A 16946-nucleotide genomic window follows, 5' to 3' on the forward strand; every position below is an offset into this window, starting at 1 on the left:
GGTATACACACGTGTAAACTTAGACGGTATACCCCAACAGTAAGACGGACCAATATAAAGTTTTAAGCGATAGCTTTAAAATTGAGAGACTAGTTCCCATATGAACAGACAGACGGACATGGCTATAACTACTCGGTTATTGATACTCTCATTAAATATATATACTTTGCGGAATAGGAGACGTACCTTATGCGCTACACATTTAATGGCAACATTATACTACCCTCCCCTTGTATAAGCTTTTGAGAGACTCAAAGAATTTTGGACCCACTCATTGGTAGATCTCAATTTTGGGTAGAAATAGAATTTAGCCCGCAACTTCTTTATGAAAATATCTACGGCTTGAAATATTTTCAGTAGAACGGGCAATAAATAAATTTTAAAATAAATTTAATTAATTAATTAAATACCAAAATCATATACCAAAAAATTTACTTGATATTTGGTTATAATTTACGATTATATTTACCGGGCTAACGAGCCGGTAGATAATTCGAACCGTAAATCTATCAAAACAATTCTTGGGTTACCGGCCCTGCATTTTACAAACAAAAGTACATATCATATAATCAATTTTAATCAGTTTCGCCAGACTGAAATAGGTACCTTTTGTGATGTATGTAAGTCCGCACTTGGCCGTGAGCTGTGCGAAAATTAGCTGGTTGAATCCGACCACCAACATTTAAATTCATTAGAGACGTGTTTCACAAAATCCACTGCATTAGGTGGATAAAGGCATTGGCTATGCCAAAATTGGCCAATTTAAAATTATTTGCGAATTTATTGTGACTATGCAATTTATAATGTTGAAAAACGAAAAAGTAAAATTATAAAAACGACTATCGCAAAGTATTCAATATGGCCCCTCGACAAACAGTATCAAACTTTCCAACGATGTAAAAATTGGATCAGCCACGTCTTAGAACCTGCGAGTCGTATGTTTATTTTTGGTTGATCTAAAAATGTTGAATAGGTACTTGGTAAAATGCTATTTATTGCGCTTAACCGGTGGTTTTGAATTCGCAGAAGTTTTTTTGGTCAAAAACTTATCGTATGTATGTTGTTCCTCCGACAGCATAGCCAGTATGAGCTCTGCATGATCCTCAGGAATGTGATTCTTAAAAAGCACACACAGAATATAACAAAAGGTACATTGCGACGAAAAGCCCAACTTACCTCAGAGTCGGGGATGCGCTCGAACTGTTCCTTGACCATATTCAACATAGTGTCAGTTATCGCGGCAATAGATTCGCTACCCTTTTGAGTTAATTCAATTGCTGAATTTGAATACTTTGGATCAACCAATTTATGCGTACTCACTTTGCTAACTTTAGATTCTGATGGCTGGATATCCTTTAACTCGTTGGCCAGAATGTTGATATGGTCCATATTCAGCTGATTAATGGGACGCATATCACTGCCCACTTCACGTTGGCAAAATGGACAATTGCCGATGATCTTCATCTGCTTCGCCATAATTATTGTAAAATTATCACACAAATTTGTTGAAGAAATGTATACAGTTCAGTTCGGTTTTCGCTCTGAACGTGTCAAGTGTCGAGAATAATATGATTGAATATGATATTTGGGAGGAACGCCTGCTGAGAAAATGTTTTGTTGGCTACTAAGTTTTTTCTTATTTATATGATACAGTTGTCTATGCCTAATTTTTGGATATCTTTAAGGATTGGCATCAGTGACAACAAATGTTAAAACATTACGTTACTTATATAGAATTCGATTAACATAGCATTTTTTCTTTTTGAAAATAATAATAGTCTTATAATTTAAACCTATTGCGAATTTATTGTTATTATGCACTGATTTACAGGTAGGGCCCAAAAATTTAAACTATTGACTATCGGCAAAGCTTTTGTTGTGCCTAGATTAATACGTGTCGCCAAACTATATCAATGAAGTAGATCTTTTAGAAGACATTGCGGCAAATTGGACAGGTGGATTTGCTGCTCGTCGTGAACCATTTGTACTGTGTAAATTGAAGGAATTATCTATTAGTAAAGGCTCCATTATATTTAATGCTTGCTGAGCTTACCAAACACGGCCCGTGGAATTTCTTTTTGCATGTCTTGCACGTCAACTTGGGTAACTGGCAGGTGTCCTGGTGTATAACCGTATAACAAACATAACATTCCTCCACGCCCTCGAATTTCTTGTCCAGATTATTTTTCCACAGCGTTAGACCATCATTAATGGTGCCATTCTATAGAGTATACAATATAAGTAAGGATATAGATTATTTAATAGTAAATGAAGCACTCACCTGATGAGTCAAAAAGATGGTCAGCTGCATGCCAACGTTACGTGAGGTGGCGCGTCCGCCAATTTGCTTGCCGCACTCGACTTTAACAGCGCCAAGCGGATAATTGGGCGCCAGAGTAATGACGAGCTCCATGCGTGCCTCATCAATGGCATAGACGGCCAGAACCTCACGAGTGGATGTGTGCACTGTCACCTAAAAATGGATGATAAAAGAAAATTTAAATGATCATGATCATAGTGCTCCATGAATATTGTAATATATAAGTTCATGTCAAGTTACATCAACATAGCAAAAAAGAAGGAGACAAGTTTGCAGAGAAACCGACAGATAGACAGACCCGGCTCAACTCAGTGCGATCAACAATATATATATTTACGCTGTGGGACTGGACATGCCTTCTTAAATGCAACGGTGTACAAAAATTTATTTTTCAAACTAAGTATCCTTTGATACTTTGTACTTAAGGCGGTTATTTTGTTGAAGTTTGCGTTTTGTGTGTAGATCGTAATCGAAAGTTAACAAAGTTTATTCGCAATATGGTGCCGCTTGAGATATTTCGGGCCATTGTTATAATAGTGCTACTCGTCTGCATCATTGTAGTGTTTGTGATGCGCATGTGCATCGAGGAGACCGTTTAAAGAGAGACTAAATAAAGAACAAGAAAGAAACGGCTACCCACCTGCATATTCTCATGTTTTTCCTTGCGATTGACGATTGCCTTCAGCTCCTCGCTGCATATCAGTGCGCTAACGTAATTGGTAGTCAGATTGTCCACAAAATTCTTCTGTCTGGACTGGCTTGTGTTCCACCATTTGCGCACCACGGCTGGCAACTTGCGCAACACCTCCGTATACAGATGGCATGCATACCGCTCCAGTGGGAGTTGAGGATCTGTTCGAGTACAAGGAGAAGCAGTTAAAGAAATGCTATGTGATATTAGCAGGCCATTACAAACAAAATCACACACACACAGAAACACACCTCATATATTCAAAAGTTCTTAGTACATTTCGTTTGTGATAATTTTGTTGTGTTGTTCGTTTCGTAAAATAACTTTCAATTTTTATTTCAATAATGGATAAAAAACCATTGAACTTCTATCAGATCGCCAGCGAGGCGCCAGCTCGCGAAATAAAGCTGGAGAGCGAAAAGACCGTGGCCGAGGCAATCAACTTTACAAAAACGCCAAGTGATATGCCGCCCCCTCGTGGGCCCCAGGACACGGGAATCACAGTGGCGGATGAGTTAAACGCGCGCCTGGCCATGGTCCAGTTGCGACCGGATCGCGCCAAGCGCATTAAACGATTGGTCAAATCGGAAATACCGGAACCGCAACATATGTATAAATTCTTTTGTGTTTGCCCGCGCTATCATCCATGCTATGTGCCCTGCCAGCACACCGGCCAAATTATCATCGACCGTGATATGTTAAAGCGGGAGGAGCACACATGCTTTTTGGCTACACCCAAAAAGAATTTCCTCTCGCCGCAGCGTCTCAGGCAGCCGCGCTACATCACCAAGAAGATCTATGTGCCCATCTGCACCGCTCGCATGGAACGCCTGGCGAATCCGCATCCAATGCGCGTCAAGGATACGTTTAAATTTTTCAAGCACATTCTCTCGCAACGGCATATTGCAGCCCTGCAACAGCAATTAAAACCGAAGCCACCAGTCGAATCGATGACCATGGAAAAGGCAATGGAGTATTTGGAGGAGGAGATGCGACAGCGTCGCGCCCAAAGGCAGAAGCACAAGAAGCGCTGCAGCGGACTCAAAAAGCTCATTATTGAGCGTCAACGCAAGCAGATGATGAAAATTGTTTGCGTACTCTTTGAGGAGATGAAGGATTTCCTCCTAAACGACCAGTTCATAATCGACGAGCAGTCGCCGCTATCTGCTGTTATATTGGAGCGAATCAAGGAGTTTACTGGTAAGTGAAAGAAGACTAACTCAGATAGATCTTATCGAAAAATAAGAGAGACTTTGAAAGATTTCCGATATTTATGACGATAACTTTAAGACAGAAAGATTAGTTTGCTTAGAAACAGACAGACAGGCAAGGCTATATCGATTCGGCTGCTGATACTAAGCAAGAATAGATCCTCGACATGGGTAGAAAAAACCAGCCGGAGGAGCTTATTATGCTAAAATTATACAATATCTCTGCTTCTAATTGTGGTATCATCTTTTAAATATAGCAATGAGGTGTAAATTATAATAAAACACCCCAAATATGCTTAGTTTTTAGATCAGATGCCCATGCTCAACTGCAAAACGTGTAAGCATTAACCGCATTTCTAATTTCACAGAACAAGAATTCTATACCACAAGTAACTTGCGCGACTATCAACGCATTTTGGCTAACAATCTGACCGTTTGGATAAACAAATTCATATCGAACTTGAATATATACATGGCACCACAACAAGTACCCCTGGCACGTTCGATGCACGCGGATAATGATGAAACCTTCGTGCCTGTTACTGATTACATTTCGTTGTCAGAAGAAGTGGGCGAAGAAATGGTGGATGATTATGATTTCGGCATGTCAGAATTTGAGACATATGGCGAGGATTATTTGCGAGAAGCCCTGGGTGAAAATCTACCCTCAGAAGAAACGCTTATTTAATTAAATAATGCATATAAGTGAATCACTTACCCTTCAGTTGAGACCAGCTAAGCTCCTTGTAGACACCATTGCTATGCACTTTGGCGCTATGGTTCTTCAATATATCCACCGGCATGGCGCGAAAGAGAAAGTGTAGAAAATTCTATGAAGTGTACACGAAAATTTTAAGTTTGTTAAACCCAAATCAAAAGTAAAACCGTAGTGGTATTTAAAAACTTACCTCCTCGTAATGATTCTCGTTCAGCCAGCTTGTGTAAACAGAGCGCAATGCAACCGGCGACTTGGCGCAGGAATTTATAATACAGTCCCATATCAGCAAATAGCTTAAGGCATCGTGTCTATCAATTGGCTCCAGATCCTCTAGTTCGGTGACCTTAAAACTGAACTCCTCCAAATACTTACGTATGAGCGAATCATAGCGATTCAAATAATCCTCAAAACGATTGAGAAAGTGCCACTTGGCGATCGTCGAAGAGGCAGCTTCAATATCCTCACTTTCTTTTTCATTCAGCGCAATGTCGTCGGCCACAAACTGGGGCGTTAACTGGCGCAGAGCATGAACTGCATTCAGGCGGACGCAATGCTGTGAGCTGTGAAGTTGTTTGAGCAGAAAATTGCATAGATGATCCAGGGACAGCTTTGAGTTTGGCACTTTACAGAACTACAGAAAGGATATCAAATTAAAATGTGCTATAGTCCAGTTGCAATTGGCTTAGCTACCCCGTAAATAAAGCTATAGTCCAACACTTCCAGTGCGGGCATTAGACTCTCCATCAAAGCCTCGTAGCACACGCGAAATTCTGGTTGCACACCTGCCTCATGAGTCAGTTTATAATATGATTTAAAGAGCACCACATTGACCTCCCTGGCAAAGAGGCTCTCCCACTCATCGATCACGTTCTTTAGGAGTTCCGTTGAGCTCTTTTGCTTCTCCGAGCGTATGAAACTATTGAGCGATGCGAACAGTTGAAACACAGCCACAACGAAAAAAGAAGTCTGTAAATATATAAAAGTGTTAATTTATCACTGAAGGCCCAACATGATATGGATTATCTACAACACGTACCTTCGGATCGCTGTAATATGCCATTGACTTGGAAACAGTAAGCACCCAAGAGCCAAGACCAATGCGTATGGTATCCCAGTTCTTAATGCTGAGTTCATGGGGAAAGCGTTGTAAGATTTCATTAAGCAGCTTAATGATTTCCACGGTATTAAGCACTGCTTCATATGGTTGATTTACTAACTCCCTAAAAAGAGACTTGTCTTAATATAAATTAATATATTAGAATTCGAATCAACCTACACATTATAATGCAGCAGCTCTTTTTTCGCATTTTGCTGGTCACCAACGCGAGTTAAGAACTGCAATGCCGAAGTAATAAAGTGTCGATCCGTTTTCTTATTTTGATCAGACTGAAAGTTATTGATTAGCAAACAACGAAAGACTGCTGCCTTCGTCCACCAATCAGTAGGTTCCGTGCGCATGATGGCGCTATTCCAGTTAAGTGACCTCTGCGAGAGTTTCGGGAGCAAGTGCTAAAAGGGACAACGCTTTAATAAATGGTAAATTAAAAATTAGTAAATTGCTCACCTGTAGTGTCATCACATATGCATTGACCGCGCCTTGCGATAAAAGCATCTCGCCGAGAGCCTCATGCAGTAGAATTGTGGCGCTTTCCTCAAAGGGCGCATATTGGTCGGTGTAAATCAGATAACCCAACAGGCGACAGCTTATGACGCTATTTTGTTTTAAAGCTGCCTGTTCCAGCCGCTGCTTAATGATGCCCACCAATTCACTGCTGTTGCCCATAAAGCTGCGCACCTGTTCGGATAGACTCAGCGCCAGCTCTTCACAGGCTCCATCCACTTTAAGGCTAACCTCCAGCCAGGCATCTGCAGCACCAGCCACCTGCATGCACTGCATTACCTCCAAAATTAAACACTCGCTCCACTGCTTGAGTAGATTGGCATTGGCATCACAATAGTCTTCGGTTAGCTCATCTTCACCTTCGTTGGACTGTTGCGGCAGCTGCGGATTATCAACACGGCAAACCAGCTTGCAGATTGTGGAAAAATTCAAAGCCGCGCGTCTTAGCAGCGGCTGAATTTTAAGTTCGTCGAAGGCTGCACTTTCGAAGGCTACACCAGCACTTTTCGAAGAGTACACCGTATCCAGGTACACACAATGCTGCTCAAATTGCAACACACTGTCGGCTGTTTTCACTTCAGAGCTTAGCAGCGCCACCATGGTCTCGTCAATGCGCGACAAACGCTCGACCTCATCTTCAATGTTCTCCGTGGAGCAAATGACAAATTTGGCCATAGCCTCAGCCATGCCATCTAGGCTGCTGGCGTTTAGCTCAGTATTCAGTGCCAGTTCCTCCACAATGAGTGCACAACTTTTCAGCAGCTCATCGTTGATTTCAATGTCCTTGCTTGAGAGCGCATCCTGCCAGCAGGTAGTTATCTCCCACAGCGTATCCTCCGACAGATATTCGCTAGCTCGTTGCTCTAGGCTAAACTTGTACAACCTTAAAAAGACCTGCTGACGCACTGCCAGCGAAGAGTTCTCCTTGCTGCAAATGACGGGCATAATCTGTGCTATAAAGCTGCCACACACCTCAACCATATCGCTGGCTGTTGATCCCTCTAGCGGCACACACATGGCTAGGAGTATTTTATCCACGGTCGCCGCATTAATTAGAATATCACCCGTGTCCGTTTGAAAGAAGCATTTATGCAACAAGTTCAATTTATCCCGATTGTTATCCACAACAACTTCCTCGGCAATGCGTGTGATAACAGTACAGGTCTCTGGGCTGGCGAGCATTTGGCGCACGGCAGGCTCTGTGCACAGCGGATACGACAGCAGACGATGCAGCAAAAGATTTTGTACGCGTTGTTGATTTATCTACAAATTAATAATAGTAATTAATAATATTAGCTTTCAGCTAAAATTAGCACTCCCTTTATGTCCACATTTCTAACCACTTTATTTTTTGCACTTGTACTTTCTCTGTTCCTCACTCACCAAATTAACAAAGTCGTTTAGCACTACTTGAATTAGTGAGAATCCTATAGAAGGGAGATTTCAGAGAGAGTAGAGAGAGAGAAACAGAGAGTTCGCGAGCAAAGATGAGCCGAAGAGAGCAAATGAGGGAAAGTAACTCTCGTTATTTCTAGCTCTCTCTTTCTCAAATATCCCTTCTTTGCAATTCTAACGAGTTATTGATATTAGTTATTTATCTAATGATGTGTTTAAATTTTACAAGCTCACTTTTGATGCAATATTACAAAAGTTTACAGAATATTTTCTAGGAATTGACTACCTTGACTACCACTCATACTTATTTTTATATATATATTTTTTTATATTGATGAGGATTACTTTTGCATAATACATAATGAAACTTTTCTTACCTTCAATAGCGTGTCAGCAATGTACTCAAAGCGCGGCTCCGGCTCCAGCAGGGAAAGAATCTCAAAGAGTATTTCTACCACCGACTCGCAGGCATCGGCATTTAATTTTTCCAGAAGTGCCACAAATTTATCCAGCGTTGCACGCAGTTCACCTTGTTCTGTTAGAGTTTTGTAGAATTCGGCATCTGTGAACATTTTAGTCAGCGTGCGCACTTGGCTTATGAACCGAGCGGAGTTGCTGCTGCTGCTCGCTTTGTCCAGGCAAATGCGCACCAATTTTATCACAAGCTGTTTAAGCTCTTTTTGTATGAAGGCGGCTGCGTCGTGAACCTTTCTAGTGGGCGTTGATTGTTGCGAAGCCGTCTCTAGATTTTTTTCCTCGTCCGCCTCCACGAACTTCACGCACTGCGTTTCCAAGCTGGGATTTGCCACATGCAGATCCTGCACCAGCAGCAGCACATGGGACAGCAGCTGCTCATTGACATCTTCCACTGCAAGATCTTGAGTGACCAGCTCAAAGATGCGCGTCCAGAACTTGTTCAGTAATTTTACATACAAGGAGCAGGAGCTTTTATCGACAACATTATTGCACTCACGATCCCAGAAAGCAACCAACGCTGAGGCTTGTTGGAAAAAGTACTTGACATGGGTACTCTCACTGCGCAGCAGGTTCCCAATGGGCTCCAATAGCTGCTGTTCCAGAAGCTGAAAGCTAAACTCCTCTATTGCATCAGTACGCTGTGGATTGTTGTTGACCTGCTGCAGTATGAAGCGCAAACATTCAAAGTACGCATTGTGCATGATCGAGGTATCCGATTTGGATAGTGGTGGCTCATGTGGACCCACGATGGCAGTTTTTAGATCATCGAAGAAGCGCTGATAGAACTCGTAAATATCCAAATCTTGCAAGCTGGCCTGAGTAATTTTTGAAAGGAATGGGAGCAGATTCGGACAAATGGCGTGAGCATTGCGATTGAAGGCATTGCGCAACAGGGATGAGAGTTTCGGAAGCAGCGCCTTGCGAATATTGAGAGGAGAATACCTGAAATGCCAAAATATTTCTATTAATAAAAGAATGCAAATGGAAATAAAAATAACAGAGCTGTTTGCTCTCTTCTCTCATCATACCAATCCTCATAGTTGTTTTGCAGCAGCAGCACGCAACCCCAAACGTGGGGAGCCACCAGAGGATCAGCGTCGTCGATGAACTGAAAACTGGTGGTAATAAGTTGCGATTTTTGGGGTATAATCACTTCCAGCAGATTGGGGCATAGCAACACATGATAGACACAATCAAACCAAGCGGCTCTACAATGCGCAAAAAAATAATGTTATATAATTGTTTACCATTTTTTTTTTATATTAATTACTTTATAGCTGGCAGCTTGTGCTTGGCAAAAGTCCAGAACTTATGATGCGCCAACAGCGTCGTCAAGCCTTGCTTTAGCTGGCCTTGCTCCTCCGCCTGTGACGTTTGCTCGATGAAAAAGGACAAGACCTTAAAGCTGCCGATGACGACGCGCTGATACTTTTGCTCTGCTTCCTCCGGTTTTAGACTTTTGCCTATTGAAAGCGTCGCAGGCGTGTGAAAGGTCAAATTCCGTGTGCAATACTCAATTATTTCACTCTGACAATGCAAGCAGACCTCGCCAGTGCGTGCAAAGGTCTCACGAAAAGAATTGCTGGCAATGCTTGCTGCGGGCGCATAGTTGTCATATCGACTGGCCAGCCAAACGGGCACCAGTTGCTTCAGATACGGCGCCATAGCGCGCTTGCACTTGGAGACAAGCAGCTGCAACACCAGCTGCGTTTGTTCACGCACCGAGTGCTCAACGTCGTTGGCCAGATTGTGATAAAATTTTGGCCACAGCGGCAAAATGTTCTTGAGTGCATCCAAATCGGATTCTGTTATGTATTCGTGCAACTCCTGCAGCGCCTTTTTCTTTGTCATTGGATCCTTTTTGGATAGCTTGCGCAGTATTATTTGTGTCTGTGGGCTGATGCTGGCATCGAATGTCTCTGGCATTTGCTCGGCGCTGGCAAAGCCAGGAGCAAAGGGCACCAAGTTGCCATCGGCTTGAGCCGAGAAGCCAACAAACATGGGCGTTGTACTGCCCAGCAGTTCCGCGGAGCGGCTGCTGCTCGATGGCTAGCAAGAGAAAAACAAAATAAATTAGTCATCAAGTGCTTTGGCATGGCTTTAATGCTTACCTTTGCATTGTTTTTGGTACGAGGCGCTTGTTTCGTTTTTCCACCCATTCTAACACGTTGAAGTAAGTTAGCAATGTGACCGCATGTGTGCAAGTGCAAAAAACTTTACAACGCAAACGGTAGTAAAACTGAAACAGCTGTTTAGTATTTTCACTGTAGCATAATTTTGTTAATTATGCTCAGTCAAGCTTGAACAATAAAATGCACTTATCACAATATTATTTTGACTAAAAATCAACTTCACTCTTCACTTTTGTCTAATCTATCAATAGCCGACGGAGTTCTCATAAGAAAACCTATCGATATTGTTGCAGAAATATCGATGGTTGCGGCCAATAGTCGGCTCGATAGTATTCCATCCCCAATTTACCCGCACGTGTTGCATTGTTTTGATTGGGCTTATATTGTTTAAATTTCTTTAAAATGTCTAAATTCTTATCATATTACAATCTATTTCCAATACCGGATCCCAAAGAGTTTCTGGGTATGGCTGCGGACAAAGAACGGGGAAATGTAATCACTACGCTGGCTCGCAATGTTGTTGTTATTTTAAATGTAAGTTTCAATGTGTTTCAAATGTTACCACTCAAACTTCTAATATGCCAACAACTGTAGATTAGCACTCAAAAGCAGCTGCACAGTTGGTCCATGCCAGAAAAGTTGTCAGCAAAAGTGATATATGATCCAAATAGTCAGAAATACGTTGGCGTTTTCGGCAACCACGCGCTTCGTCTCTGGGATGTGGACACGCCCGATGTGGCCAAGTGCAAAAAACTAAAGGTAATGTATTTCACGTTAATTTATAATACTATTATTAACTTTTCTGGCACACAGTTCCAAAAGAGCATTGGTCATGTGGTATACACAGACCAGGAAGCACTCGTTTTGTATAGCGATGGCTACTGCCAGACGCTTTCAAAAGCTTTGGAATCGCGCAAAAACCAAAGGGAGGATTCCGCGGAGCAATTGGCGCTTGCCGCCAGCAAAACTTTGAGCAAGCCAACAGTTCATACACTATCAGAGGGACAGAGGATGCTCACTTATTTTGAAGAAAAACATGCAACGGGCGAATTTTGCCTTATAAGGCGCTCCCTGTCCAATGGCAACAAGCGCTCCTATATACTAAAGAGAGAGGCGGTCCGCCTAACGGGTCATGCTGTCGTTGAAGGCGACGCAGGTCCCCAACTAATGACAATTTGTGGGTAACACGTCCATTGCTTATTATGCAAAAAACTAATATCAAATGTATCTTACAGGGTCTGACAAGCGCCTTTTCATGCTGAATTTGGCTGAGCGTTCTCACGAATCGGCACCCGGTCAATTTGTATCAATGCTCGCTGAACTGAACGTGGAGAGCAAATTGTCAGTATACGGTCTGTCTCGCAACTTTGCGGCAATCTACGGCGCCAACTATGGCCAAGAAGGCGCCTCACTGCTTGTATACAACACACAGTTCAAGGTGGTTAATGCCAAGCAATACTTTAAAGTGTACTTGGACTTCTCGCGATTATGGGCGCGCGATGAACACATTCTACTGGCCATGGGTCAGAACATTGCCGCTGTTCGCTATCGCATGAATGACGAACTTCTGGTAGACATGCTGGGCTCACAGCTGAACGAAACACACTTGACGCCCATTGAGCTGGATCATATTAATGAAGAGGAGTCACTGGAAGCGGCCATCAAATTTGGGGGAAACACTCGTTTTTACAATACCGTTAAGCAGACCAAACAGTCAAAACAACCGTTGACAGATCTGCCGCCTGCGGATGGTAAAACTGTGGCCTTCGAGTCACCAGAAATATCAGAGCGCGAATTAAACGAAGTCATCAAACATCATGTGGATGGTGAGCTAATGCAAGTTGTCCACGGTCTGGAGGATGTTAATATTACACTGATGAGCAACTATTATGATGAGGGACCGCAGAATTTGGCGGTACAATCGATTGTAAGACAACTGGAGCGCAGTGGAGCCGGCGAGCAGGAGATAACAGAGAAGCTTTTAACATTGTTTATTAAAACCCAAAATACGGAGCATGTTCTGATGTGTGTGCGGCGTTACACGAACATCTCAGAGCATATGCTGGCCTGGTGCTTGCGCTATGCGCTGGACAACACTACAACTGCTGCCACCAATGGTGAAGCTATGGTAGCAGATGATGAAGTAGCCGAGCCAGCACCAGTTAATGATGAGCTACTTAATGCCGTGCTCGCCTGCAGCTTCAATTCTGTTGCGATTGAGAAGCATCTGAAGCAGCGTCTGGAATTGTCTCATATCCAGCGTTTGCTGCGACATTTATATGTACTGGCCACTGAACCAAACATGCTGCTCGAGGAGCGTCCCAGCCAAAATAACGCCTCCCTGGGCAATACGCCGACAGAGCTGCAAGCGTTTCAATGGCTGAGCGCTTTGTTAACCTCGCATATTACATTGTTAACCATCTCTAAAGATGAAGAGCTGCTGACAGTGCTGACGCAGTGGTCGGAACTTTTTCAGATTTATACGAGTACATTGGATCCATTAGCGATGGTGGTGCCTCTGCTGACCAACATTATTGAACGACATCAGCTAAAAGACCCATACCCCACCATGTGGTATGGCATTGAGAAGGTCAAGCTTTACTAACAAGTTCACAAAAGTTTTCTGTTCTTAACAAAATTGATTGTTACTCATAAGCTTAATAAATGTAGAGCTAACGCCCACATATGTATAATTTAATTTGCAAACGAACTGTGCAGCTGTAAACTGCAGTAAATACCCTAATTTTTTAATGATGAGGGGTAAAGATAACAGATGATATGAAAAATAAGTTTCTTCCGTTTAGACCGACCGCAAGAGGGATGTATATTAAAATAGTTTATGCATATTGATTTACTTTAAATATTCTCGGAGCGAACATATTAAACATACAACTTATTTAAAAATCAAACCAACCACCCACATTAATGGATATTTTATACAAATAACACACAGCCTGTGCCCAATGAAATCAACAAAACTTTTTGATAATATAGATATAGATTTAATAGAAAGGACAAATTATTTTAATACATTTTTGAGATTTGACTTCATCATAAACACCTTAAAAAGAATGCACTCCTCAATTTTCATCTACGGATATTTTTTCAAAGCAAGCCCTTTTACATTTCCTTGTAATAATCGAGGTGTGATTGAAAGAACTTACAAATTGTAGGTTTACCAGTTCGAATTGGATTAACTTATAACCTGAATCAGCTTTCACATAGAATATCTGACACTCTTTAGAGTAAGAAAATCCTAACAATTATCCGCATCATCAATAAACATGGTTTTTTTATTGCTGCTATTAAAGCGCTTTGAGAAAAAATGCGCCTAACCATAAGATGAAGCATTTTAGCTAGTTGCTACCAGCTGCTGTCTGACTAATAATCAAAGTTTACCATTATTCTTAGCTCATGAAGCACATGGGCGCTCACCAAGAGCAGAGCCTCAGTTGACATGTATTCATCACGACAATGACAAACCACTTAGTCAACTTCAGCTTTAACTTTGGCTCCAAGTTGAACATTATTTTTGGTCTGCCTCTTGCAGGCACTTTCTCTGCGCCTTTCTCAGATTTGAATCCCGTATGCCGCTGACCACTTGAGAGCGATGACCAGCCAGAAATAAAGAAAATACTCAAAAAAATAAAAATTGAGGGGACGGCGTTTAAAAATAGCTACCAGTTTGATTAGACGTGGGCGCAAGCTTAGATGACTCAAGCTAGGGGCGGCTTAAAGACATTTGAACTTATATGGCATTAGAGAGTTAAGTATTTAAATTACAAGAGCTTCGGCTGCGAGCTAAAAGCAACTTTTTTTTTATTTAGTTTGATTGTAAGCTGAAGATTTATCGCGTGCTAGGGCACTGTGGGGGGAAAACCTGCTTGTAACGTCATAAAATCGAGATAAATTATTTAATTTTCGATTTCCTAAAACCATTAAGCAAAGGCAGACGCCTAGCTACCCCAAGCTGCCAAGTCATACCAAGACCAGGAGGAAAAGAGATGCAAGCAGAGAGAGAGAGAGTGAGAGGGGCAATCTATAACCCTTATGTACAAGCAGACTGATACTTCGAGTTCTTTATATACATACATACATGTACCTTATACATGGCTATGTTAAGGTTTTTGCTGATGCTGCGCTGCTGTTGCTGCTGCTGACCGTTGGCTGCCTCTTGCTGCAGTGCCAAGGATACAGATACAGATGTATACAAGCATACGCCTACCTGTGCGCAGGTAGCGCAGGGCAGGTAACTCTTTGCCCGAGCAAACAGACAAACATTCACACACATACACACACACAAGTGCAGATGCAGATGCGCGTTACTTGTTACAAACAAACGTTAAGAGATGACGACCACGATGAGGGAACGACAGCGACAACGACTACGACACGCTACCCCCAACAACAAGAGCAACAACATTTAAGCAGCGTCATGATCATCAGGTTCCGGGCCCTGGACGAAGGCAAAGGCACAGCAGCCAACAGCATCAGCAAACAGCCAGGGCTGGGCGCAACAGCCTGATATTGAAAATGCATTTACATTTATTTTCAATAAAAATTAATCTTTTTAAAACTGACTATAGCAACTTTTCAGTCACAGGTGTGTGTAAAGTTCTTAGTATAAATTAACATGTCTTCTTCTATGTGAAGCCGAAATATATATACGTATACCAAAGTAAATAAACTTGTATTTAAACATATATTCCCTTAAGAGATCATAATTTTCCATTAGTTTCAAATATAGCGCAGCTAGCGAGTCTATGAGATGTAATCATGATAATACTTAGATAATTAATAAAGGTTGATTTCAATTTCGTTCTTGCTAAAAAGAACTCGTTTTTTTCATGGCATCTTGTTATGCGCACAAGTTGAGCTGTTTTAAAAATAATTAATTGATTAATGGCATCGTCTCTCTTATCATCAAGTCAAATAAACACAGTGAAAGGTAAGACTAATGAACTAAAGACTGCAACTTGCGATATACACGAGACCCAGATACATATTCCATACAACTTAATCTAGATAATTCAGGCAGAAACCACTTTTCTACATTATCTACATTTAAACTAGATCCAAACTGATAAACTAGCATATACAAAAAAAATACAAATTAAACATTTCGACACCAGCAAAAAAGAGAATAAAGCACGGAATTTATCATAGTTTAAAAATGAGATATAATAATATATACAAATTGGGTATTTGTCTGGCATTTAAAGAAATTTGTTAAATATTCTCAAAAAATTAAAATTTAGCGAAATTTTATTGAAAAAATAATTGGCAATAATTGAAATTTCTAGCTAAGCGTAACTAATATTTTGAATCATTCTATATGGCTAAAAATAATAAAAAAAAGCTGTTATTAAGCGTAGCCTTCAGCCTTTTAAATTTGAAATGATTTAAATTGCAGCCCTGGCAAAACCTGACCGATTGCAGCTGCTGCCGGCTCCGTGGGCCTCTGTGTAAGCTGAAACGAGTGACTTGCACACCACTTGGCTCGCAATCCGGCCTGTGCCTGTGCCTCTGCCTGTGCCTGGGCCGGTGGCTAGTGCCTGTTGCCTGGTTGTTGTCCCGGTTGCCTGTACAAGGCATCTCTCCTTTGTCCATTCCTTTTAAAAATGTTATTCATTTTGGTTATTTTTGTTGCCGCACACACAAATGCATATAGATAGTTGGGATTGTGAGCGCACTCTTTCCATTTTTCTTTCTTTTTTTATTTTAACGACAAACCGGCCGGCATTATTTTTAGAATTTTTCAGTCAAACTTGTTACCATGCTGGGCGAAACTGGCTTCGAGGCAGCAGCCACTGCCACAGCCACAGCAGCAGCAGCAACAGCACCAGCTAAAAATGCAATGAAAATGAAGCTGCGGCTCTGATTCTGGCTCTGGTCTCCAATCTCCGGTCTTTTGTCTCCCTTCCATAACCAAAGGTAACACTGTCTGTCTATCTGTCTGTCTGTCCGATTGTGTGTGTGTGTGTGTTAGTGACTTGGCATTGTTACTGTTCTCTGACTTTTTAATGCCAATGCCCAAAACTCGTCGACCAACAAAAAATAAAAAAAATTGTATCGATCGTTGGCATTGCCTTAGCCGGGTTTTGGTGTTTTTTGTTCGCCTTTTGTGTTCTGCTTTTGGCCCCTACGCTTTGCCTGAGCGTTCTACGCAGCAGCAGCAACAGCATCATCATCATCATCATCATTATCAGCAGCAGCAGCAGCAGCAACAGTTCCAGCATCGGCATCGGCATCTCAGCCAGCGCCAAGGGGGTACAGTTTCGCTTCGAACTGAAAAGTTATCATTTTTTTTCTTTTTGTTTTCGTTTTGGCCGCTTTCTTTCGGGTTCGAGATCTCGGAGCGACCGTCTTAACAACATTTAC

At 41.8% G+C, this 16946-nt stretch overlaps 3 protein-coding genes across 5 annotated transcripts; 2 read left to right on the top strand and 1 right to left on the bottom strand.

The window, feature by feature from the left end:
- Positions 1-761: 761 nt before the first annotated feature.
- Positions 762-10747, bottom strand: Ltn1 (E3 ubiquitin-protein ligase listerin). Of its 3 annotated transcripts, none has more exons than XM_064689884.1 (17): positions 10545-10747; positions 9704-10482; positions 9462-9641; positions 8334-9375; positions 6505-7824; positions 6217-6449; positions 5977-6160; positions 5631-5906; positions 5131-5571; positions 4941-5052; positions 2961-3172; positions 2282-2473; positions 2054-2221; positions 1321-1987; positions 1177-1257; positions 978-1117; positions 762-918 (listed from the first exon to the last, which is right to left on the bottom strand). In XM_064689884.1, the coding sequence occupies exons 1-14, from the start codon at positions 10590-10592 to the stop codon at positions 1928-1930; spliced, it is 5247 nt and encodes a 1748-aa protein (XP_064545954.1). In that variant the 5' UTR covers positions 10593-10747; the 3' UTR covers positions 762-918; positions 978-1117; positions 1177-1257; positions 1321-1927. The 3 variants fall into 3 exon arrangements, with proteins under 3 accessions (XP_064545954.1, XP_064545953.1, XP_064545952.1); XM_064689883.1 differs by having other exon boundaries at positions 762-926; XM_064689882.1 differs by having other exon boundaries at positions 762-1117.
- Positions 3291-5129, top strand: Rcd7 (Reduction in Cnn dots 7). The gene is made up of 2 exons (XM_064689887.1): positions 3291-4211; positions 4591-5129. Exons 1-2 carry the CDS (start codon positions 3356-3358, stop codon positions 4908-4910), a joined length of 1176 nt encoding a protein of 391 aa, XP_064545957.1. The 5' UTR covers positions 3291-3355; the 3' UTR covers positions 4911-5129.
- Positions 10748-10896: 149 nt separating the features above from the next.
- LOC135433702 (nucleolar protein 11) lies at positions 10897-13247 on the top strand. The gene is made up of 4 exons (XM_064689885.1): positions 10897-11099; positions 11160-11324; positions 11379-11742; positions 11801-13247. Exons 1-4 carry the CDS (start codon positions 10968-10970, stop codon positions 13168-13170), a joined length of 2031 nt encoding a protein of 676 aa, XP_064545955.1. The 5' UTR covers positions 10897-10967; the 3' UTR covers positions 13171-13247.
- The last annotated feature ends 3699 nt before the right edge of the window (positions 13248-16946 follow it).

Source organism: Drosophila montana, unplaced genomic scaffold (assembly GCF_035044405.1).
Source record: "Drosophila montana isolate Dmon_TW-CO22-7 unplaced genomic scaffold, ASM3504440v1 contig_3218_1, whole genome shotgun sequence".
NCBI lineage: Eukaryota > Metazoa > Arthropoda > Insecta > Diptera > Drosophilidae > Drosophila > Drosophila montana.